The following is a 24,666-nucleotide window of genomic DNA, read 5'->3' on the forward strand; positions in this document are numbered from 1 at the left end:
CTGTTTCATGTCAAATTAATCCAAATGAGGCCATTAGATCCATGTAATGTGGAAGCGATGACATTGTGTGCACTCTGCAGAATAAATCATGCCTCAAAATAAATATTAGCTTCTCCTGTGGTTGTCTACAAGTTCTGCAGTAACTGTGTACCTTAAAATAAAAGCATGAGTAAAGAGAGTTTAGGTGGGTTTACCCCCCCCACTGTCCCTGCTCGTAGCTGCAACCACCCATGGTTTTACTCGCATAAAAACATGCTCTGATTCTAGAGGAGTGGAGATGCTTGTTTCCTCATGTCAGGTCCTACACTCCTCACCATGACATTTCCTCTACCATGGATACAGGATTATGTACACTTGCAGCAATAAGGAGGCTCGATAATCACCAAGGTTGCATCTGTTAAGACTTCTCTGCAGTTCTGAGATTAATGTGCTGGAGGTGCATGTGGCAGTAAAACCAGCAGGGGAGCTTTACCATATATATCCAAGCAAAAGGCTTGTTTCTGAAATAAACACATCATGTCAATTTGTGCACAGTCTTTGTTGTTGTTACCATAGAAGGACAAAATAAACTCATATAACTCACCTAACAAATTGATCTCAATGCCAACTTTCCATTCATGTGACACAAAAACACTACAATTGCAGTCCTGGCCCAGCAGTGAACATTATGCACAATGGATGTTCTGTTAGTCTGTGCACTGAATACAGCATGCATGACGCTTCTGCAGGGTGGAAATGAAAAGCCATTTTGTTGCCAGTGTCACGCTGTGACTCCTTCTTGGCAGCTATTTAAAAGTATGTCTGTATAATTCTTTGTTTATTTCAATGTTTATGATTTGTACAACATGCTATATGCATGCATCACACATGTGTCTATTAAGTGTGTGTAGGGCTAAGACTGTGTGTTCCTATAATTGGCAGCTGTAATCCTGCACACAGTGCGTTTTTTTTCCAATGATTTTGTACGGTTGGGAGTTCTGGATTAGTGGAGCCAGTCTATCGTCTCCATCTGTCTGCCGATCACGGGAATGCACGGTACATGCTTGGTCAGCGTCCAGGTTGGTGTTTGGTGGAGCAGATAATAAAGTGGTTAATGTGTGAACTTTACTCTTGTTTGACTACATTATTTTGACCATGTGTGTGCGTGTGTGTGTGTGTGTGTGTTTCTGCGTGTGGCTGGCTGTGTGATGTGTATTTGGCCTTCTGATGACTTTTATGACTCTTGACCTGCAAATATGAGCAACTGTACATACAGCAGCGCCTTTACTTTCTCTGTAGGTTTAGATCCTTTGGAACCAGTTGGCAGATTATTTCTCTGTTTTATAACTCTGCACAGCCTGGCTGAGCAGCCTATCTGCTAAACTAAATAATACAATCAACTCAAAGTTTGCGCAACAATGGTTGGTCAACCTCTTGCACACACTTTTCAAACAATCCGCAAGAGCATGCTCAGATTTGCATCAGCATCAGTTCTGACTCCATGCATGTTTTAAGTTATGAGTACCAACTCCTGCCTTCTGACAGGCCATTTAGAGTCCCTTCGTCTAGATACAACAGGTTTAAGAACTCTTTTATACATCAGTCTATCCTGTTGCTAAACCAAAATCAGTGTGCTGCCAATTAAGATCTAGATCCGAGGACATCATGAAACATGTTTCTACTATATGTGTAATTGTTGTCTAGCTCTGTGTGTATTTTTCTTTTTTTACTTCTTTTGAGCGGAGCTCGGGAAGGCAAAATGAATTTTGGTGTGAACTGACAATAAAGTTGTATCGTATCGTATGAGCGCTGCAGTGGTGAATGTACGAACCGGGCCTGTTGGCTGGTATTTGAAATGCGTGCAGTAAGCTAATCAGAGTTTTATGGTGGTCGGGTACCGATAACATTGGTCCAAAAAAACAAAACAAAACCTGAATCATTCTCTCTCAGCCTTGCTCACTTGCTGAGCAGACGGCGTATGTGCAAAGGAACCTACCTACAAACGGGCGGGCTCTTCTCGTGCGTACTATGAAATAGAATCCTGCCGGCGCCACTGACTATGAGTGTTTGTGTCTGTGCACCTTTGGGAGTGGTCTATGTATTTGTGTTTACCAGAGATGTGCTCATACGTTTCTTGGAATTAAGTCATTCAACATGTAAAAAGCATAAAAATTACTAATTGACTAAAGAAATCTTAGTTGACTAAGACCAAATGACTGCTTAGTCGACGAATCAACAGAGGGGGCAGCCCTGTAAATATCAAAACCCAAAGCACACATGGAGGCCGGGGGGGTGGAGGGAACTCTGGCAGCCTACAATGCCGGCATGAGTGTATCAGCAGAGTGATGGTGACAAGTGTCAAGTTGCAATAGCTGCATTGTAAACCTGAGTGAATATTATTGGATGTTACCAGCTGGATGTCAGCTGGTAGCCAGTCAGCTGGTAAAAGAAGCAGCTCATAACATCAACTTTTGCAAGGGCAACTTTAAGGGCTCAACCTGAACTAGAATTACAATTTGGAGCTGATATTGAACCATCATACAAGAAAAAAAAATCTCATGCAAAAGATTCAGGGTATTGATTCCTCTATGGCCAATAGCCTCAATGACCCAGAATGCAACAGCCACAGTATACTTGGCAATTGTTAGGGTGCAACTTCACTTCTTAACTGAAGAAACTTGCTCCGTTATTGCCATTATCATTCTCTAACTACACATGCAACAAACAGCTGGAAGCTACAAGTCTACTCAGACTAGTTCATTGGAGGGTGTTGAAAGGCATTGTGGGTAAAGTACTAAATCACTCACTAAAGTAAGAAAGAAGATGAGTCAGGTTGAGAAAAAAAATAATAATTATAACAGTTTGTCAGAAAGTAATTCCTGGATGCCCCTGAATATCCCAGATGGATTTGTTAACTGTGTAAGAGTGTCTGTGGGGGTAATGCTTTGATTAAAGGGCACCTCGACAGGTCTTAAGTGAAGGTAGAGAATTCCTAATTTGTGCTCCGTCTCCAGAGCTGCCCATGGAGTCGAACCCACAATTTTATAATCACAGAAAACCTGCCGCTGTGGGCCGCCACGCTACCACTGCTATGCTATACATTCCATTTATTCCTTTTTTTCCTTTCCCCTTGAAAGCTTATAGAGGATATAATGGGAAGTGAAAAACACTGTGCAGAATGACACAGAGCTCCAATTAAGGTCTTTACATTATGTTAAATGGAACTGAGTGTGAAATCAATTATGTGAAATTAGCACTTATTGCTGACTACCCTGCTCACCGTTAGGACTTGTGAGAGCAGAACCGTGGGGAGATGTCTTTTTAAGTGTCAGCAAGGCTTTGTCATGGCGGGTTTAAACCGAGCAGCTGTGTGGTGGGAAATAAAGAAAGATGTAAAAGATCAAATGAGCTGCGGTATAAATATGAGGGAAGGTGAACATTAACGCCCAGAGGCACTATTTCCGTTGTGTTTGATGATGCTGACAGATATAATAGAGTTCTACAAATGTTTAAAGAAAAAGCCACAGTAGGGCCACGGCTATGCTCTGAATGAGAAGAAGAAAAAAAAAATAAGGCGAGGGAAAAAGAAAAGGGGAATAACCACTCACCATATATTCTGCAGGGAGAAAAATGTTTGAAAGAGTGCTGTGGGAAAGCATTAGAGCGTTAGTTGCTGTCCACTAGGGATAGAAAACAGACAACGTTCGCTCCCCTAATCTGAGACTTCCTGCTGCCTCAGCTCAGCTTCATTCTCTTTTCTGAGATCCCTCCCAGAGCAGCGCAAAAAGGAAGTAATAAAAAAAAAAGTCGAAGGCTGAAGTGAGAAGGTGAGAATGTAAGGATGGGGTCCCTCTCTCCCTCAGAACTGAGATCTCACCTTGAAAAGGCATCGGCCTCCTTGATCAATCTTTCATCGCTGTCTCCTGGCAGCCGGCCTCTGACACACACACACACACACACACACACACACACACACACACACCTCCACTTTGACTCCCATTGTTCTATGGCATTATAGACCTGGAGAAATGCCTGCTGTACTGAATCACTCAGGTGCTGTGTTTACAGACCCACCTGCCATTTCGCTATCTGCCGCTCTCTATAATAGCATAGCAACAGATATCTGGCCGCTGCTGCAACGCTTAGAGAAAACCATTAAAGCAAACTTTGAGCAGCGTGCATACAATGCACAGCCTTCTGTATGTATGTATATTTATACACATGGTAGATTATAAAAACAAAGCTCACAAAGTATTCAGTTTAACTTACTGTGAGTCTGTGAGTGGTTCAGTGGTGCTGACAGCTACTTTAATAGGATCTGTTGTTGGAAATAAGTTGATTAATCTTGTCTACTTTCTCTCAACTCTCCCTTTATTCATCTGACAGTTGCTCCGTCTCTTGTTCACCCCCCGCGTCACCTTATAATCCCTCTCACACTCAAATCTCTCGTTGCATCCCTTCTTCTCCCATGCTGAACTCTCCCTCTGTGTGTCCTCTCTTCTCTATTTCTGTCTCTCCGTATTTCTCACAGACAGGAGCATTAGGAATGAGGGCAAGAGGAGCCATTTCTCAAGAGGGGCCCCGAGACAAGAAACACAACACGGCGCTTGCACACACACTTTTTTGAGTATTTCTGCACTCTTCACAGATGCCCATACAACAGTGTTTCCAAACTATCCAGCTGTAACTACCCCAGTCATAAAAGAGTCCACGCTTCTTACCGATGTCCATAATCACATTTATTCTTCCCAGAAATATCACGCAACACCATGAAAACTGGAAGACCAAATAGTTTCAAGCACAAAGCTCAAAAACAACAAAGAAACAATTACTCCCAGTCTCTCAATTCAACATGTACAACAACTCATACTCGTATAACAATATATATTTGTCTGTCATTTCCTTATAATCAAAGTATAAGAGTGCTTAATAAGATAACTTACTTAAACAAATGTTACCGTACTCGTATGGTAGGCCAGTAGTAGAACAATAGATGGGAGCTTAAAGGTTTGCCATTCATGACCGCCGTCATATAGCGTGTCATTTACCAAAATAAAAGTCATTCATTATCGAGTCACGAGTCTGACTCACAAAGCATACCAAAATTACAATAAACAAGATGTACTATAATTGCATGACAATGAAAGTACTTGGCAATCATGGGGGGGGGCTTTCCATTTGCGAGACCTTTGGCAGACGAGGGACTAAGCACAGGAAGCTGCCGCCGTGTTTGCAAACACTACTTGCTGTTAATGAAAGTCACTGAGCAAAGAGACAAACCTGTGCCGGCTACAGGTAACATCTATTTGATGAAGCGTGCAGTGGGCAGAGGTAACTAAATCACACACATGGTTTGGTTGCAAAGGTACTTTACGAAATGGGTTCATCAAAGAGAAATGAATAAAAGAAGTTCAAAAGAGAAGCTCATGAATAAATATCAGCAACGTACTAAATATTTTTTAGGAATAAACATGTTTTCCTCATTTGTAAAGCCTCATTAAATATCAAGTCACATGTGCAAAGCATGCTTAACATGTACTGGCCTTACACTCATATCAAATAGGAACCCTCCACTAGTAATTATTGCTGTTGATATTGTAAAGATTTCCCAGCGGGTCAGATACATTTTCATCTCCTTGGGTGGATTGTTTTTCTCATTGTTTTGTTTGGTAAACATTGGCAACAAAACTGATTCCATGAGGGGTAATTATAGAAACCGCCAGAAACAAATCAGCATAGCCAGCAGTGAAATGTACTAATTTAACCAAGCAGGATATCAAAGCCAGCAGACCTGGATGCAATAAAGTGGTAATAGAGGACAGTGGGAGATTACAGGGCAAAGAAATGGTACCAGTTCATTGCTTTAACTGAGCAATGTAGACATAGACCATTACTTTGGGGTCATTACACAAAATGATTCAGATGCAATATTGTCAGCTCAAGAGACATCTGTCTGCATGTGGAAGTAAGCTTTTAAAATTCAAAATGCAGACTCAAACAAAGGGTAGAAATGCTGATTTGTTGATCTATTTCAGGCTGTGATAACAGCTCAGCTTTTGCTAACAGTGTCAGTAGTGAATGTATCCACGGTTTGAGGGAGATGTTGGGCTTTCAGCCACTCGTCGGACAGCTGTGTAAAGCCCTGGTTGGCTAATACCTATCCACCTTTGCACAGGTTTACGGCCACGGATCAGCAGGCTCAGTAACAAGGCTGACAGAGGCTTCTAACAAGTCAGGAGACAGGCAAACAGATGAACCTGGCAGCTCCTGTCTCCGAAGAGAGCGGCGAGGGAGGAAGGGGTTTAAGGATAAATGGGACTCATCCAGTCAAGCGCAGCTCAACGTGCTAGCCCATCTCAATGGGCCCTAATGGCTGGGCGGGGGATCAGTGTGACGTGACTCTGGTCGGAGGATTCAGCAGGCAGGGAGGGGAAATTTCAGCAGTCATGTTCAGGATACGTGGCAGGGCAACGGGGAGCGCAGAGGAACGCTGAGCCGGATCACTGCTTTCAAAACAGAAATGTCAGACATGAACAAGAAAATATGTATGTGCACAAACACACACACGGACACCATAACAGTGCCTGGATAAAGTAGAACTACATCAGACAAAACGGTAAGGACAGTTCAGCTAAATGGTTTAGCGATTTTGCTATCACTGACTGGCAGAACATTTAACTAATACAGAGTCAATGAAAGTGTTTCCATTTGCTGTTTGAAACACCCAGTGTCAAGCAGCTGTTTCCAGCCGTCAGTCAAAATTTGTTTCTTCTTCTAAGCCTCTGCCTCATTTTGATTTCAGGCCAGAAAATATTACATTTTAGTTCGTGCAGACTTTTCCTCACTAAACCATTTCACGCAATAAACTGGGTAGTTAACGTGAGCAGAGGCAGCCACCATGGTGCCATATACAGAAAACTGAGGAGAAAGGTGGAGGTCTAAATCTGGATCTTTGCTGCATGTCATTCTCCCCATGATTCCTGTTTCTCTCGACCATCCCTCCAATAAAGACGTAATGCCAAAAAAGCAATAACAACAAAACTAAATAAAAATTCACCTTAAGAATTTAGAATCTATTTTATGCTACTTTATATTGGACAGTACTCCACTATATGTCAGGAGGAAATGGTTTAACTATCTAATATTTCACAAAAATTCAAAGATTAGAAAACAAATCCAAAAAAGTCAATATGTATGTGTATAATAGTGCTTTGTTTGTTTCTTCTTCCCTACCCCATTAATCATCTCACAACCCCTCAGATTTATCTTGTCTGGGATACCAGTCTGGGACCCAACTTTTGTATTCATAAAAACAGCAACATTTCAAAGTGGCTCGTTTGGTGCTTATTTTTTCATGTAGCTCTTAGTCTCGGCCCTCCTTCGCTATCCCAGATGGGTCTGACCCATGAGTTTGCTGGGGGGGGGGGGGCAGGAGGAGCACTGCCCCCCTGGTGGCTGAAACGGGTAATTGCATTGTTAAAAAAATGAGTGGAATAATTACATCTGGCATGACCAGATATTTTATAAAGATCTTAAATAACACAAAACAACTAAATGGTGGTAGGTAATACATCAGATTTCATATACTGCTTTAGTAAAAAAATGTTTTGGAATATAACGTTCAGCAGCTTTACCTATGTGCTAAAATATACAATGACTGAGGAAGCCTAGTGACAAGTCCATAGCAACCAGTGTTGAATTTGTTATTTCCCAGAGTGCTTTGCTGAATGGTCTCAATGTTTTATTGTTTTATTTCATGTGAATACTAGTTTACTAGAGGAGGAACTTAGTATTTGAAGTCATGCAGTAAGTGTGCATTTAGTTTCCATGCTTATTGTGTTTCCACAACAACGTTAGGGAGTAAATCTACTGAAATGGCCCCCACACCATAACAGAGGAGTGGGATGTGTAAGATGAGAATGCAGAGGTTAACTCGTGTACATCATGGCTGTAAAAAATCAAATGGCATCTGTACTTCTTTGTTAATCGCAAACTAGCAAATAAGGGGAGGGTCATGCCTCTTTTTCAAATCATTTTGGAGGGTCATAGAGAAATTATTGTTGGTGAGGGGAGGATCAAGTCTTTTTAGCCTAAGGGTCCCAAAACTCCTCCGGTGGCCCCTTAAATAAATAACGAACAGTCCCTAAATAGCAGGAGTGTGGGATTTATCATTTAGCTAATCAAGAGGATCCGCAGAGTAGTGCAACAGTCAAGATGTGTGTTCACATATTTCCATATGCTTCCTTCCATCCCTAAGTGTAAAAGTCTTCCGGGAAGCCAGGAAAGGTTATAAATATCCTCAGCCTAGTCGTGTTGATTAGCCGCCATCCTTTTTTGTCCCAGTGGTTGCATTATTCACAGTTTAAGTTTGCAAATTGATAACGGGAGAAATTTAACCAACATTATTGCAGTACTTGAATAAGTAATAATAAAAATGGGACCGGAGGGGTGACGGTGTCCACAGATGCCATGGATCTCATTCATTCTGGTTGTCACGACAAGCCGTACTACAGCCTCAATAAAACCTTGGCCGCGCCTCAACCATCTATCATGGCTATGGCACTGGCAGATTCTTGGCTCACTGTGTTTTAAACTCTTAGCCCCCCTCCGTTTAGGAGTATACTACAACACAGCATCCCAGAGCACTGGAGTATTGGTACACTGTGTAAGTCCTTAAACGTTATTGATGGGAGCTGAAACCTCATGAACCCCGTGAAGTCTGGGGTTTACTGAGGAGCATTCTTCTGTGGCTCGATGGCTTTCATCTAGTGGTTATCAAGATCGGAGGGCATCTTGTTCCACGGTGTCAACATGTAACCCTGGGTTTGTTCAGACTGTGGATCAGACAAGAGGTCCTGGCAGCTGACAGGGGAGGAGTTACTTCCACATTATCTGCTGCCCTGTGGGATGGGCCAACAATAGCCAATCTGCTGCAGCGCCATCCAAGTTCTACTTTACTTCCTCTCCTGTCTTTTTGGGAGACTGTGTCCATCCATTTCCATTACCTTACTCAGATACCATCGGGTACTATCGGAGTAAGTCAAGTGGCTCTGACCTCAGAGGCTATCTGCTCCTAATCCCTCATCTCCTGGACAGCATCGCTATTAAAGAGAGTGGAAAAGCTTCAAAAAAAAGTGCCTGAGCTTTGATAGTGTTTGATGCCAAGAAAACCCCCAAAAGCTTTGTTTCATGTGGCTACTCCAGCGCTGGTGAAAAATGTAATACCTGACCATCTGGGGGATGGATGATGCGGTGGATTATCAAATAATTGAAATCTGCGAAAGGTCACCAGCGTGTTGGTGAGTGACCTAAGATCAATGGCAGCGGGATGGGTCAGACTTCAGTAGGAGGGCCCCAAGCCATGGAGGGCGAGGACCCAGGATCACACGGAAAAGGGGGGGAAGGGCGATGGACTGAGTTAAAAGCCGCAAATTGAACCTAAAGATGAGACGTGCTGTGACCGAGGGGACGCAAAGCCAGCCAGCAGTCGTCTGGAAAAGACTTCCAATATTTTCCTTCACTCTCTTTGGTTTTCTTCCTCTCCTCTCCCCCCCTCACTCCGTTGTTTGATCTCTCCTTGGCCCAAAGTCACGAGGCAGACGGGTTTTATATCTTATATTCACTGTTCCACATGAGAGAGCGTGTCTTAGAAAAAAACTCTTCTCGAAATAAATGAGGCTCTCTGAAGGCAAACGCAGACGATGACGGGGTCCGTGCTGACACCGGCCATCGCAGCAGGCATCAGTAATTCGATTTGAAAAAAAAATCTAAGTGTGTGTGTGTGTGTGTGTGTGTGTGTGTATTTGTGGTTTGAGGTGGAGATGGTGTGTAACTGCAATCCATCTTTCTCTCACTTCTGTTCCAAAGGCACAATCGGATTAGGACAGTTGTAGAAGTTGACTGGAATTTGCGCCACGCTGCTTGCGTGCAAGTGTTAGTAAAAAAAAAAAAAAAATCCAATGCGTCTGGGACTGGCAGACTGTAATACCACAATGATCTGTAATGGATAAGACCGGGGGAAATATTTTCAATTTTCAAAAGAGATGAAAATCACTTTAGCAGTAGATGCCAGTGTTAATTGGCCGGAGAAGCTGCTACAGCACAAAGGGCTGTGTGAGTGTTATCAATATTTTCGAGAAACCCTCTGAGCGATTAACGCTGTGCGGTTGCAAGTGGCCACTTTCTAAATGAACCGGCTGTCTCACTCAACGAGCATATAAAAAAGGAAAAAAAAAAATCAATACTCTATTAACTGTCTATTGTTCCAAATAAGAGGCACCGAAAGGGCTTTGGTCAATATATTGCCACCGTCATCATCTTTAAAACACAGGCTTTGACTATGATTGACTGGCAAGCCACCATATACCCACGACGTAATTGGAATTCACTCATAGGAAGACAAAGAGAGGCGTTGCTCCTTGTCACTGACAGGATGCCGTGAGGCCTGGGGAAGTTGAATTCACATCGAGGGGGATTTAATTAGACCACTTTGTACCTTTCATATCCGCTGACTCCTATTTACATTCATTCCTGTGTTACTAAGCTCCCTTACCTTAGTTTCATTGGCTCGACTAATCTTCAGGTCTCATTCATTTAAAAATGAAATGAGCATGCGACAAGTTCAGAGCAATGGAATCTGGGTTTCATCCATTTAATGGCTCAGTTTTGGAGGAAAGTTTTATTTAACTACATAGAGATGCAATGCAAAAGAGTCACAAGTTCAAACCCCACACATCTAATGTGTCCATTCCTGTAGGAGAGATGAGAGAGATACTGCAACACAAATCTGTGATACCACTGGCGAAATGTGAACATGTAGCAGATGAAACAGGAAAGGAAAAAAAGCAACTCATTTCTTATTATATTGTGTGTAGCATGTCAATCACGACCCTCTAAAATCCCCTTTGAAATAAATCAACTGTATTTAGATGTGCTGGAACAAAAAGACCTTGAAGGCAGGATTTATCAGCTTAGCTAAAGGGAGATGATCCACTGAGCGGAGATAGGAAGGGGTTGCCCCGTCTTATTCTGAGCTTAACTGGAGCCCCGCAAAAAGCTGGATATGATAGTCACATGCAATCCATCCCGAGGCATGTAGGACATAAATGTATTGATAGCTTAATAACACCAGTATAACTCTCACCCAACTCCCTCACTGCTAACATCTACATGTATGTCAGGTTTCTCTATTAGCATTCTCCCCTATTTTATCCTCCAAAGTGCTACAGTTTAAGCTTAAAGCTGGATGTTTGTTAGTAGTCCTGGCTTCCTGCCACTCATCTGATGGAGTTTTTGTCCCTGCACCTGTTACTCGTCCCAATGAGTCAACTGATATCTTTGTGGTCTGAATGTTCATGAGGTATTAAATCAACAAGGAGAAAAACGTATGTTCCGATTAGCTTATCAATCAATATTTTTATATTAACAATGGGCTATCACACCTGAGCAGTTTGGTCCGTTTATACCGAACCCTGGAGCGTTTCGTCGGACAGTCCGATTGGTCGAGGGTGGCGTGAAAGCTCATTCCAACTCTGGTGTGGACCAAACAACCGGACTCTGGTCTGCTTGAAAACAGGGGTCTCGGTTCGCTTCAAAGTGCACTAGACTTCAGTTCACTTTAGGTCAGAACGCAATCCAACCCAAACACAGGAAGTGAACCAAAAAACTGCATTTACTAGCCTGCAATTTCATCCTTGCACAGAATGTAGTGACTTCTATATGATTTGAGGGATGATCACTTTTTAAATCCATAACCTAGTATGCCCACACATCTCTGGTCATCTGTGTGACAACACATCATCCTGTCTCTCTCTCCTTCACTCGCTGTCTGTCAGCGGCTCATACTGTTCATAATGTTCTTCTAAAATATTAGAAACACTGAAGCAGAACCCGACACCCCAAGACGTTATAAATTTTGTGTTGCTCCATTATTTCTGAGACCAGGAAGTGTCGGCGAGTTGCACTCGCATATTCTGTCCAATAAACAAGCGACCGTATGACCTTTGTTTACAATATTCGGTGCGTTTGAAAAAGTGCTCTCTGAACGCAAACTGAACCAAATTAAAAATCCAACAATGTCGCAACTTCAACCCCGAAACGCACCAAATCCACCGAACTACAGGTGTGAAGAGAGTAAACAACGCTAACCTCTAACCTCTAACAATGTTCATTAAATAACTAATGACAAAACACACAAGTAAAAACAAAATCTAAGATGAAAGAAAAACAAAAATAGTGCAAATTAAGATATAGGGCTAAAATATAAAACAAATAAAATATGAATTAATTATATAATACATTTGCGTAGACAGTATTACAAATGAATAAGACTGAATGTAAAAAGGAATGTAGTAATGTATATATGCATAATGAGGTGTAAGCAGTTCTTAAGTGACGGTGGGTCAAATGAGTAAGTGTAATGTGAGGGGGTTGCTCGTATTGACGAACATACAAAGAAAGATCAGCCCTCAGGTCTAGGGTCCACTTTCACAGCAAAAAGCCTTCGAGAAACTTACTGTACGCCACCTGCCCGCCACCAATTGTCTGTCACTATTTTTCGTGGATGTAGCTACATGTAGGTAGCTAGCTAGCTTTGTAGGAAATCCACATTTTTAATCCTGCCAACAAAGCTCCAATCAGTGGAAATAGCCGCTGATTAGTTAATGTGGAACAAAAAAAAATAATTGAACAAATTCCAGATGTGCTTGGTGATTTAGAGCTCTGGAAGCACTTTTTTTTTTTATATCAATTTGAAGACAAATGGCTTTAAATATCTACAGTACCCATGAGCCTCAGTGGCCGTTACCACTGTGAAGTGCACAGTTCCGATTGCAATCAAGAATGAAACAGCATGCCACAGCTGCTGAATTCAGCCAAAATGTTCCTAGAATCCAAAAGTGAACTAATTTAAACTGGTGAATGTTTTATCACCAGATACATTTTTTTCATATCTGGAACCATGGTTCCCCTGAAATAAGTCCATATGCTTTCAAATGTTCACTGAAAGGCTGTTTCCAGAATGATTTGGTTGAGGTCACACACAAAATACAAACTGATATTATATAACATATGGTGCTTGTTATAATTTTATTTTAATGCACTGCATACTGTAGCTGAGTGGTTAAAGCAGACTTTGCGTGACAAATATTCTGGCAAATGAGACAAATTGCCACACCATTACTGCCAATAAACTGTTTGTTTTTTTTGGCATCTTGGATCTTTATGAAATCTTGAACATCTTCCAATTTGTCTTGTTCTTTTTCTTCTGTTCGCCTGTTTTTCCGTCTGCCTGGGTGAGGACGTGGAACATGTAAGACCCAAAGATATTATCAGCTGAGCAGCCCGTGACAGACTATGAACAGAAACCATGTAAGAGTGTTGAGGTGCAAACTCATTCATTAGCCCTCATAAATGTTATCTGGCACATATCTGAGACTGTGTGGATCGCCTGCTATGATTTGGCCCGTTCTACACATCCCCATCCTTCTCCACCTCCCGTTGGCTTAGTCAGATGACAGCCTGGCACTGAACCTGATTCCTGAGTCCCAATTTCACATTCTTCCTCTGTTTCTATCTCAACAGGCTGAGCCGAACGTCACCGCAGAAACTGCAGCTCTGATCAGAAACCAATTAGCTCCCCAGATCCCGGAGCTTCTGCAGAAGAGGCTGCAGGATGGATCTCAATTTGACTCCTGCTCTGGACGAGGATCTCAGTTGTCAAGGAAAAGTAAGCCGGCAGTAGGGCTGCACAGTAAATCGTTTCTATTGCGAGATACAGTTAGAGATTTTTTGAGTTAGTTGAAAGAGAGTCGGTAGAATCGGTAGAAAACTACACTGTAAAATGTAACTGTCATTCGTTTTGAGCATTGCCTTTTACGTTCAATTCAATGTTGAATTTGTTCAATAAAAGAATGTTTGAAATGATTTCCTTTCGTTTGTTTAAAATTAAACGAGCAATGTTTAATTTTAGCAGAATACTGAAGGCAGCAGAAAGGCAGAACTGAGTACACTTTAATAACGAAAAATGTTTATTTATTGCAACTAATATCGCGATATTCAACAAAGTTATCACATATTTTCCTCATATGGTGCAGCCCTAGCGGAAGGTGGAGGAGCTACTCCTTTAATATGACCTAGCCTGAATGTGAGCTGTGGCAGGCAGACATGCATAGCCCTTGGCTCCAGTTTGTTCCTCTCATGTAATATAATAATCTTTTGGCTTTTGCATTGAAGAATACCTTTGAGTCTCTTTTCATTAAAATAAACAGAAAGTCAGAAAAAGCTGTAGTTGTTTACATATTTGAACACATTCATAATCCTCAAAGACAATCCTGCAGCAACAATAGTAATGTGTCTGGCGTACAGTAAAACAGGTTCTTTTTTTTAAAACCTTTTTTACAAGGCGGTTCTGAGCCCAAACAAAAATTGCTTTTCTGTCAAGTTCTAAGAAGCAGTCTATTTTAGGACCACATACACATTTCCAGGCTGTTTTCTGTCTACTCTTGAAAGACATTTTGAGCTGGCCATTTTCTAACATAACACGCCATGACTAGGCATTTCTTGGCTAATTGACAGATGAGTCTACCCAGTCAATGTCTGCAATAATAAAGTCGAGAGGCACAAGCAAACAAGTAACACGAGCCAGTAGAAAACTCTTGCTGGTTAAATTGGGCTTACTGGACATTTTTAGGGTAACTAGTAGGGGTGTGCAAAAAAATCAATTCACATTCGTATCGTGATTCAAGCTCTACCAATTCAAAATCGATTCATAGAATTCCAAAAATAGATTCATATTTTTTTTTTTTTAAATTGTATGTCTACTGCAATCACATGGGGAAAGTACCTACATTTACATACTGTGAATCGTTTTTGAATCGAGAATCGATTTTGAATTGAAACTTGACATTTTCTGAATCGTGCACCCCTAGTAACTGGCTTCAGAAGACAAACTGTAGACAGACAGAATACAAGTTCTAGTCAATTCTAGTCCTCAAATATATAACCACTTCAAACATTCTACCAAAATAAAATCACATAGTCTTCATGCCAGCTTTCCCATCTGGGTTAGGGAAACAAAGATGGCAAATGTTAAATGATAGCTGCATATTTGTCATCCCAATTCAATGTCCCAATTCTACACACTACTTCTGAGCATGCTCTGAGTCTTTAGTGTGTTCACACCGGAAAAAGCGACAAAATGAAGTACAGTGTACTCAAAACAGTCAGGATACAAACTAAAAACGCTTGATTTTTGAGTGTGCATACAGGAAAATAGAGGAGCTTCTCAAAGCTGCAAAAAAAGTCCAACTAATTATGAATGGGGGTGAAACATCTTCAGGAACACACCAGAAAACTAACAGTAAAGTCACAGTCTGATAGATCACATAGTATCATTATTTCACACATTGTATCATATTGCATAATTTCTTGTTAGTACAAACGAGTGATGTTCATTTCTTGCACAGTACTGCAAACAATTAGCAGAGACGCTTTAGAACCGAGACACCCCCAACTTAGAATAATTTCCGTCCCTGCCATACCTCTTTAGGAGACTAGCGGCAGGTGTATTGATTCCAGTGGGAGAAGTGAACGTGAACACAGATTATGAGCGATTCTTTCGCCCCATAGTCACCAAAGTAAATATCGGACCCATTCATCACAGACCACATATCTCCAGAACATTCTGACACTAAAATGGCAATTGTTAGACGGACACATCAGGAGAAAATTAACTTAGTTTGAGACCAGTTTCTCTCTCAGAAACAAACGTTTCATACCATTGGCACAGCATGCTATCTTTAGTCGTAGAGTATTTTTGCAATTAGTACGCAGTATGTAATTAAGACGCACCTATGGAATACATATTGGAACATAGGTAGAAAATACACTTCACTGTACACCTGAGGGCATATCTCTTAGCGACAGAAAAACCTTGACATTTGTCTATAGGCACATGGTGTTTTGTTAAAGCTGTGTGTATATTTGACTCAAAATTTAATCCTTGTTGTTAAAGTCACAAAAAAAAAAAGAAAATATGAATAACTTTCATTACAAGAGACTGCGGCTCAGACAGACCTGTGACAGTCAGATGGTTGGAGTATGAGGGTGCAGCATAAGATCATGTCAATGGAAGCCGAGGCCTCGTGATTACCAGCGATTTCCTTTATGTCAGTTTCATATATGCCAATGAGAATATGATTGCCACCCCCAGCATCTCTCTCAGTAAAATAAAATGGTGGAGTAATAAGAGCCGCTATTGTATGGCTCTGGATAATGGTCCACATTAGTCTCAATGAGTCACTGAACGTTCCATATACTTAAATACACAGTGACAGACACACTTAGAGGCTTTAAGTACTGCGAACACCTGATGAAGGTCCTTGAAGCCTTGCTAACTTGTTTCATTACCACTGCCAAACCAACTCTATGCTGCAACTCTACAACTACGCACAAAACTTTTTTCTACTGATTAATTGCAGCCTTTTAGGCTCTCACACAATCAGCCTGGACCATTTTGCAGCCTTTTCATTACAAAGTTCAACGTCTGGCTATGGAATACAGTGGCAGTAAATGCCATATCCTTTCAGAAAGGCAGGGGCAGTGTAATTGTCTCTGTGGCATAATCGTCCCTCAACAAAAGCCAGTGGAAATGACAGGGTTTTAACATAATAAGAAGTACATCATTCTGGTTTCACCCCACAAAATCCTCCCTACCAGCAGCAGTGCTGCAGTTTGATTCCTCTATTCCAGAGAATGTTTATCTCCAACTTCCAACTCCATTTTGCTCTTTTCTCCACTGTTGATGGCCTGTAATTGCTTCCATCTGCTCTTCTTACGTACAGTATTACTTGTCCTGGCAGAGATAAAACCAGCACGACAGCAGAGAACAACCAGCTATAAATGTCAAGTAGTTTCAACTCTTTTGTTAAGTCATTATGACAGTCAGAAAGACAGTGTTACTAAAAACTTTTTAGCCTAGGCATTATCTCAGTGAGGAGACAGTTGACAAATGAAATCAATAAATCAATCTCACAAGATGGATTGAGTGCAGAGAACGATATCTGCAAAATGTGAAGATCCTGGGTGTAGATTGGGCCGAGCCATCTCTACTTTTGGGATGTGGAGCAACAGGTGCTCGGTATGAACAACAAACAGCAAAGCATGAATGAAATTCAAAAGGACCGCACAGTAAATCTGAGGCTCCAAACTGAGCCGACGCACCGGGGACCTAAAGAGCAACTGAGACGTGCTACAGAGGATACATATCTCCTCTCCGGTAGATGCCCAGCGACAGCTCCAGCCTCATGGAAAAAGTAAATCCCCTCTCTCGCTGTCACACGCGGCTTATTCGCATTCACATCCTCCTCTTCCCGCTATGTTTGCTCCTGTAATTCTCCGACACTATTCTCTCCCTTCTGTCTGTCAGAGCAACTTAGAGGCACAGAGAAGTATCCACTCTAAGAGAATTCAAGAAACTATGCAACGCTGCACCAGCTTTCAGGCCCCGTTGTGAGTGAAGGTTGAGTATGAATTATACATGTGTTAGGGGGTGGTGGTGAGTGGGTGGGATTCAGATTTGTCAGAATAAATGCTTAAAGCACATACTTGCAAAAACCCATAATATTATCTGTCACAATTCAAGGTTACCAAAGCAAATTATTCATTCCCATACAAAGCACAGTGATGAGGCTGAATAACTGCTGAGAGCAACAGAAGGACTTGGGTTTGGATACACGGGAGGCCTTTCTCGGTGTGTGTGTGTGTGTGTGTCTGAATTTGTGTGGGGTTTTTAATTAGGAAGCTACTTGAGTGTCTATCACTGTCCCTATGCACTGTACTATCTGTCCTGTGAAACTCTCAAATATATAATTATATCCCCAAAGTTACTGTACTCAAAAGACAATAATTCATACTGATTCAAATGACTATGGGCTCATCTTAATAGAAATAAATCCACATAAAACTTTTTTTACAGAACTTTTTTGCCTCTTTTAGCTCCATTTTTGTTTTATTTTACAGCACATGTAGGGATCTGTTGTTAAAAAACTTAAAGTATGTAAAGACCTTGGGTACTCTACTTACTTACAACTTGAAGATGCATGCGTTTCCCCCATATCAACTTATGTGTCTGGGATTTGGGGTTTTAAAGGATCTAAAACAGTAGACTCTGTTCAGAACAGGGATGTTCGCTTTTTTTAGGAGTTCATAAGTTTGCTCCTATTTTGGCTGTCAAGGTGATTTGGGTTGGATCCCTGGTTCAATAATAAGAAAATGTGAAATGATAAGGCTGTGGAATCATTTGCTTAATATGTTAGATAACAGGACTAATAAAAAGGTGTTGCTCTGGGCCAAAGCACAAAATTCTCCGTGGACTAATGAAAAGAAGTCCAATTGCATAACATATATATCGTACTGATTTAACCTACAGCAGAACACAAGCAGAAGTAAGTTACTTGTAAGATTTGAAGAAAACTGGTCAAAAGACATTTTGTCAAAACCAAAACTACAAACTTATATTCAAATTAAACATTATTATGGTCCTGAACTTTATGTAACAGCGCATTTATCGAGGAGTCAGAGATGGTTTATGGCTCAGTTGAGAACAGGAATTCTTCCCTCTTGCCCTTGAAGTTCTGAGATTTAAAAACATCCAAGAAGATAAAAGGTTGTGCCAAAGAGTTTCTAATAAGGGAAGAAGTTCCACTCTCTCGATACTTCCGGCTTCTGAACTGGTTGCAGTTCCACCAGAATTCAGTATAGGGGGCGCTCACAGGCCAGTGCAGAATGAATGGGACTCTATGGAGCTATAACCGTCAAAATTCACTTTTCTCAGGATACCATTTTTTGTCTAGTAATTTGAATGTTGCATTCGAAAGGGGAGGCTAAGAAAATACACACTGCTGGGTGTTAGATTATTTTAAAGTGGCTTTTTTGTTCGAAAAAGCCTTTTAAAATGTCAATGACGTCATACACATATACGGCCAGAGATACTGCTTTACGGCAAGCTCTGAGTCGCTTCCTTTGTTCTCTCGAAGCATCGACAACACAGCTGACAGGTTAGACTCTCTCTGTTAATACAACACAGCTGACAGGTTAGACTCTCCCTGTTAATACAACACAGCTGACAGGTTAGACTCTCCCTGTTAATACAACACAGCTGACAGGTTAGACTCTCCCTGTTAATACAACACAGCTGACAGGTTAGACTCTCCCTGTTAATACAACACAGCTGACAGGTTAGACTCTCCCTGTTAATACAACACAGCTGACAGGTTAGACTCTCCCTGTTAATACAACACAGCTGACAGGTTAGGCTCTCCCTGTTAATACAACATAGCTGACAGGTTAGGCTCTCCCTGTTAATACACATGCTAGAAAGAGGTTTGCTAATGTTTTAAAGACCACGCCGAAATATTTACTCTGACATTCTGGTTCTGCTTTGGATGCCGTCAAGCGGGATCTCCGGTCGTAATCAGTCCTTCACTGACCAATCAGCATCCATTAGCAGAATGCTAGCGTGTTATGGGCAACAACGACTCAACCTGTAAGAAATCGAAAGGACATAAGTACTCGTTCATTCAACTGTCGACCTATAATCCATGTTGAACTTGCAAAAACTACAATCAAATCTGAGATTTCTCAACGACATATATATATATATATATATATATATATATATATATATATATATATATATATATATATATATCGCGTCACGGTCGATACCCGATCCACTCAAATAGGTCAGTATTGTAATAAGGATCAGGGCGAATCCCCCAGCATCAGAGTAAAGCTTTGCTTCTTAAGTCCAGACCCATCATCTGGCACTGATATCCAATAACCATACAGACAGAAACCCATTTCAGAGGAGGCAGCTAGACACTGTCAGAAGCCTAAATTCACTAGAATGCAATAAAACCACATATTAGACTTTTTAAGAACTTCTTCCTCAAATGAAAATCCTTAAAGCAACACTAAAGCACTTTTTCCACTTCGGTCCCCCTACAGGTTGGAAGCGGAATTGTCCATTACATTACATTATGCAAGTTTGCCAGATTGGGTAGCGGATCTGTAGTTCGAATGGGACATAAGACATTATGACAGCTGTAATGGACAATTCCGCTTCCAACCTGTAGGGGGACCGAAGTGGGAAAAGTGCTTTAGTGTTGCTTTAAAGCTTTAGTGCGCAACTATTTTATATTAATGAACGTCCGTTACATTCAATGCCATTGCCAAATGAGTTGATACGAAGCTAATTAAGACTATCCAGTCCCTCCAGAAAAATGTGATTATGCGATCGCATAATTCAATGCAAATCAGCCAAAGTCCGCATATTTATGCGGGGCCGCATTTTTTCAAATACGCCGTTCTTTCGCCGCATAAATTGCCGATTTCCGCGAAATTAGGATTTCATAATCCCCGCATTTTCGCTGCAAAAAAGTCATATTTTAGCAGAAAGTTGAAAAATGTTGCGTTTACTTCACACAAGAGCAGCCATTTTCCCCTGTTGCCATGGGAACGATATGAAGTGACGTAACCCCGCGATGAAGCCATTATGAAACCGCAGTTTTTGCAAGTTCCCGCAATTTCATTGCATAAAATTGCATAAATATCCCGCAGATTCCATCGCATTTTTTAAGAAAACGACACAATCACAAAAAAACTCTGGATTTTTCTGGAAGGACTATCAGCTCCACAAAACTCTCTCTGCATTTCTCAGTATGGTGATGTATACAAAATGGTTTTGTCAGGCGACTTTCGCACGTCACCGCTGAGAAAGGAAACAGCAGCGTTCAGCTTTGGAGACGAAGAGGACATAAAAATAACAAGATTATTACCTCTTCTTAAGAGTCCATCATGTTTCTAAATCCTCTGTGTTAGCAACTGCATGGAGAAGGTATGGGGGTGGTGCGTGATCACTGAAGTCTTGCGTCATGTGGATGCACCGACAGTGTTGTTGTCATTACTTAGAATTCTACATGGGTGTGACAGACACCACACACTATAGCTTTCAATGCTATTAGTCTTCCCAGTGCAACAAAGTCGTGTTGATGTCACAAGGTACACTCACATGACAATATAAGAGATCACCCATCACAAGAACGTTAAGGAAAGTTAGCACAAACTGACCACGAGAAAAAACAACTGCATGAAAAACAAAATTCAGGAATTCAGTCATTGTAACAAAGTAAAGACTTTGTAAAGCTATTCTTTTCTTCTAAAGATGAGATCATTCTACTGCAGTGAATAACAAAGCCAAGTGCGGAAGGACCACTTGAAAAAATCGATTCAACTGGACTGAAATGTTAATCAGTAAATAATGACCTAGTCAGCTTACTCTCAGTGCTGTAGTCTCAACTAAGTAACTTTGGTCTGGAGTCCTCAAAATATAAAATGAAAATGACTCTTGAGTTCTAATGAGTGATTTGAAACACTTTCCTGACATCATCAACAACCAAACCATGACTAGTGTTAATAATCAAGATATTTGTATCACATTTGGCCTTTAGTTTGAGTCATCATCATTTGTTTGTTTTGCTTTTTATCATTAGTCATGACTAATTGTAGGAAAAACTAATCACATCCAATAATGTCATTGTCAAAATGAAATGTTGCTCTTTGAACATTTCTTTTCACAATTTAACAAGTAATTATTAATTTCATAATTGATCACAGTGCCCTGTCAGTTACCATTTAAAGATTATGTTTTGGGCTTTTCGGCCTTTAATTTTTGACAGGACAGCTAGGTGAGAAAGGGGAGAGAGAGGGGGAAGACATGCAGGAAATCATCACAGGTCGGATTCCAACACCTGGATCTCTGCGTCGAGGCATAAACCTCTCAGTACATGTGCACCTGCTCTACCACTGAGCCAACCCGGCCACATCAGTTACCATTTAGAAGCAAATTACACATAATAATCTGTTTGCCAAAACAGGCTGATACAAAATCCAACAGTGAATGCCATTTTCAGTCTGCTGGGCCTCTTTATAGGATGTTCTACTGGCTCCCCACCATGATGAATCTCATCTACAGCCGCACCAGTTTGCATTTGTGAAAGGCCCCTGCAGTTTAATGTATCCTCAACTTGTTCACACCTTCCCTCCATGACTGCTGCCCCTGTGACGAGCCAATCTCCACAAAGTCAGGTTGGGGAAAACATGCATACCATCCTCGAGTAGTGGGTCATTTATGTTTATGATCATTACTTCTTGCAGGCCAATTACCTTCGTGGATATAACACTGTTTCCAATATTAAAACAGTACAAACCCTCCGCCATGTCGCAAATGGCGAGGTAGGCTGTGTTCATTTGCTGCCTACCACTTAGAGAAGAATAATATGCAGATAAACCTGGTCAACTAATTACAGTAATGATTGCAAACTGTTCAGAGCGGTGCAGGCAGATAATCACTGAAGCATCACAAAACTGAGCAGTAAATATGCTAATTTCAATCTGAAGTAAAAAGAGGCTTGTTTTTTTCCCCCCCCTTTCTTTTTTCAGTGCATGAGTTAACCTCCGCAAGTTAACAAAATGCAAAAACACAGCACGTTATTCTTGCATACATCTACTTCTTATAACTCAACCTTGTTTCATCAGAAAGAGACATTAATTAGACAGGACGGATATAATTGCAGCCCCGGACACCACGGGCATGTTTAAAGCATTGTTTGGAGGATGAATAGCCTATACATCCTCTTAAACCAAAAGGTCCTCATAAGGCAGTGGGCTGCCAAGTGTTGGTCCTCCAATGTATAGCTAAACCAGTCTACACACAAATACCTAGGAGGAAGTGCTGTTGGTAAGCGTGCTCAAGGACACTTCGGCAGAAGCTGCTGAAGGAACTGATGCTGCTGAAGGAACTGATGCTGCTTCCCCCTTCTCCCCTCTGTGTCTGCCTCCCTGTGTGGCTGTTGGATGGGATCACGAGGCCCTCTCTGCCATTTTGACACATCTCTTTGACAAGGTGAGAATATCTGCAGAGAAAAGACTAGGACTGACTGCCCCCCACCCCACCCTCCTCACATCCTACTTTTACTTACCCACCCAGCTCATGTCTTGAGTGACAGCACAGCAGAGTGACACACGTTTTACATATAGTGTGAAATGTGAGGGAAGACAGCGGGGCATAATAGCATCCCTTCCTTTAGGGGAAGTGTGTCGGACAGGAGTGTGTGTGTGTGTGTGCTCAGGGTTCAAGGTGGTGGAACGTCTTGTCTGGGAGCCTGAGAATTTCCAGTGTACTTCCAGCATGCAAGGCTGCTTTCAGTGTGCCTCGTGAGTGGCACACTGAAAAATCCCAGCTGTAGCAAAAGGAAATGGAGTCTGAGATTTGGAGCTGTCACCATCAAGGCTATAAATCTCACAGGCTATTCAAATCCCTCTATCTGTACGTCTTGTTTCCAGCCCACGTTCGCTCTGCAGGAAGGTTCTTTCTCTCTCCATGGTGGGGGGAGTTTTGCAGAACAGAGTACAGCAGAATCCGAAAAAGTCTCGAGCTTGTACCACACATGGATTTTAAATGAGACCAGCAGAAAACAGCAGTGACATTAGAAATGGCTTGCACCAGCTGGCACAAGTGTCATGAATTCAGAGTGTGATCCTGCACCGCACACACTACTTTGGGCAGTTCTACAGTATGCTTCTTGTGCGTGCGTGCGTGCGCGCGCGCACACACGTCTGCATTGGCATTTTCGCCATCAAACTGGGGACCAGCAGCAAGGGCAAAAACAGTTTTGAGGCTCTCTTTTTTTCAGTGATCTATTCTCACATCCGTCTGCTGTTAGAACACCATGTGAATATAAGCTACAGGGGGTATGTACGGGGCTGCTGCCTGCAGGGCAACACAACAATGGCTCTACGAGGCTGAGAAGAGACATGCAAGCATCTCTTGAGTGGAGAAAACCGCCGCTTCATTAGGCTACTGTTAGTCCATCAAACCATACTTTGCGGTCTGTCTGTGTGGTCCTTTATAATAAATAATTAAAAAAAAACTGTATCCCCGCTCTGTCCGGGACCCTGCTGGGCATCCCTTCATATTAACACAACGTGCTGATCTTGCAGGAAAATAAATATATCATCATGCAACTTTGACCAAAATCAGAGCAAGCTAATAAGGACTGGTTAGAGAACACATGATGATCAGACTGAAAACTGGTCTAATTGGAGCTGCAGCGACCACCCGCAGAACAACGTATTCATTTTTGCACAAGTTCAACTATACTGAATTACATTCTAAGTGTTCAACTTACCGATAAGAGCCAGCTGTAAGAAGTACAGTCCGAGGAAGTCCATTATGGAACGGAGTGCGACAATAATTCAAATGGATGCAATCCCGGTCGAGCGATGATGAGCGAGAATAAAAGCCCTCTGTTTGCTGAAATTGGCACCGCAAATTAAGACCGAAAGAATCGCAGCTGTTTCTCAAGTGATGACTGGCCACTTGCGCCGGAATCCACAGCAATGCATGAAAAAACAGGAGCGGAGCAGAGCATCATTTTTTAACAGTCAAACTTTTGTCATGGAGGAGAAATGGGTTACAGCTGCGCCAAAACAAGACAGTGGTTCCACATCTATAGCGGTGGAGGGGAAAAAAAACAGTGTGTTCCTTTAGATGGAATAAATCTTGCGCGTATTGAACATCCCTGCTCGTTTCATCCGTCCGTCCTGAGCGGCTGCTTCCTCTCCTCT

General features: G+C 41.7%; 1 protein-coding gene across 1 annotated transcript in view; it reads right to left on the reverse strand.

The window, feature by feature from the left end:
• gfra4a (GDNF family receptor alpha 4a) overlaps positions 1-24,418 on the reverse strand; it is a 166,773-nt gene extending 142,355 nt beyond the window's left edge. The window contains exon 1 of the mRNA XM_078278201.1: positions 24,228-24,418. Coding sequence (XP_078134327.1) covers positions 24,228-24,270 — 43 coding nt within the window. The 5' untranslated portion in view covers positions 24,271-24,418. The remainder of the gene's footprint in view (positions 1-24,227) is intronic.
• Between the last annotated feature and the right edge of the window lie 248 nt (positions 24,419-24,666).

Source organism: Sander vitreus, chromosome 20 (genome assembly GCF_031162955.1).
Source record: "Sander vitreus isolate 19-12246 chromosome 20, sanVit1, whole genome shotgun sequence".
Classification (NCBI taxonomy): Eukaryota; Metazoa; Chordata; class Actinopteri; order Perciformes; family Percidae; genus Sander; species Sander vitreus.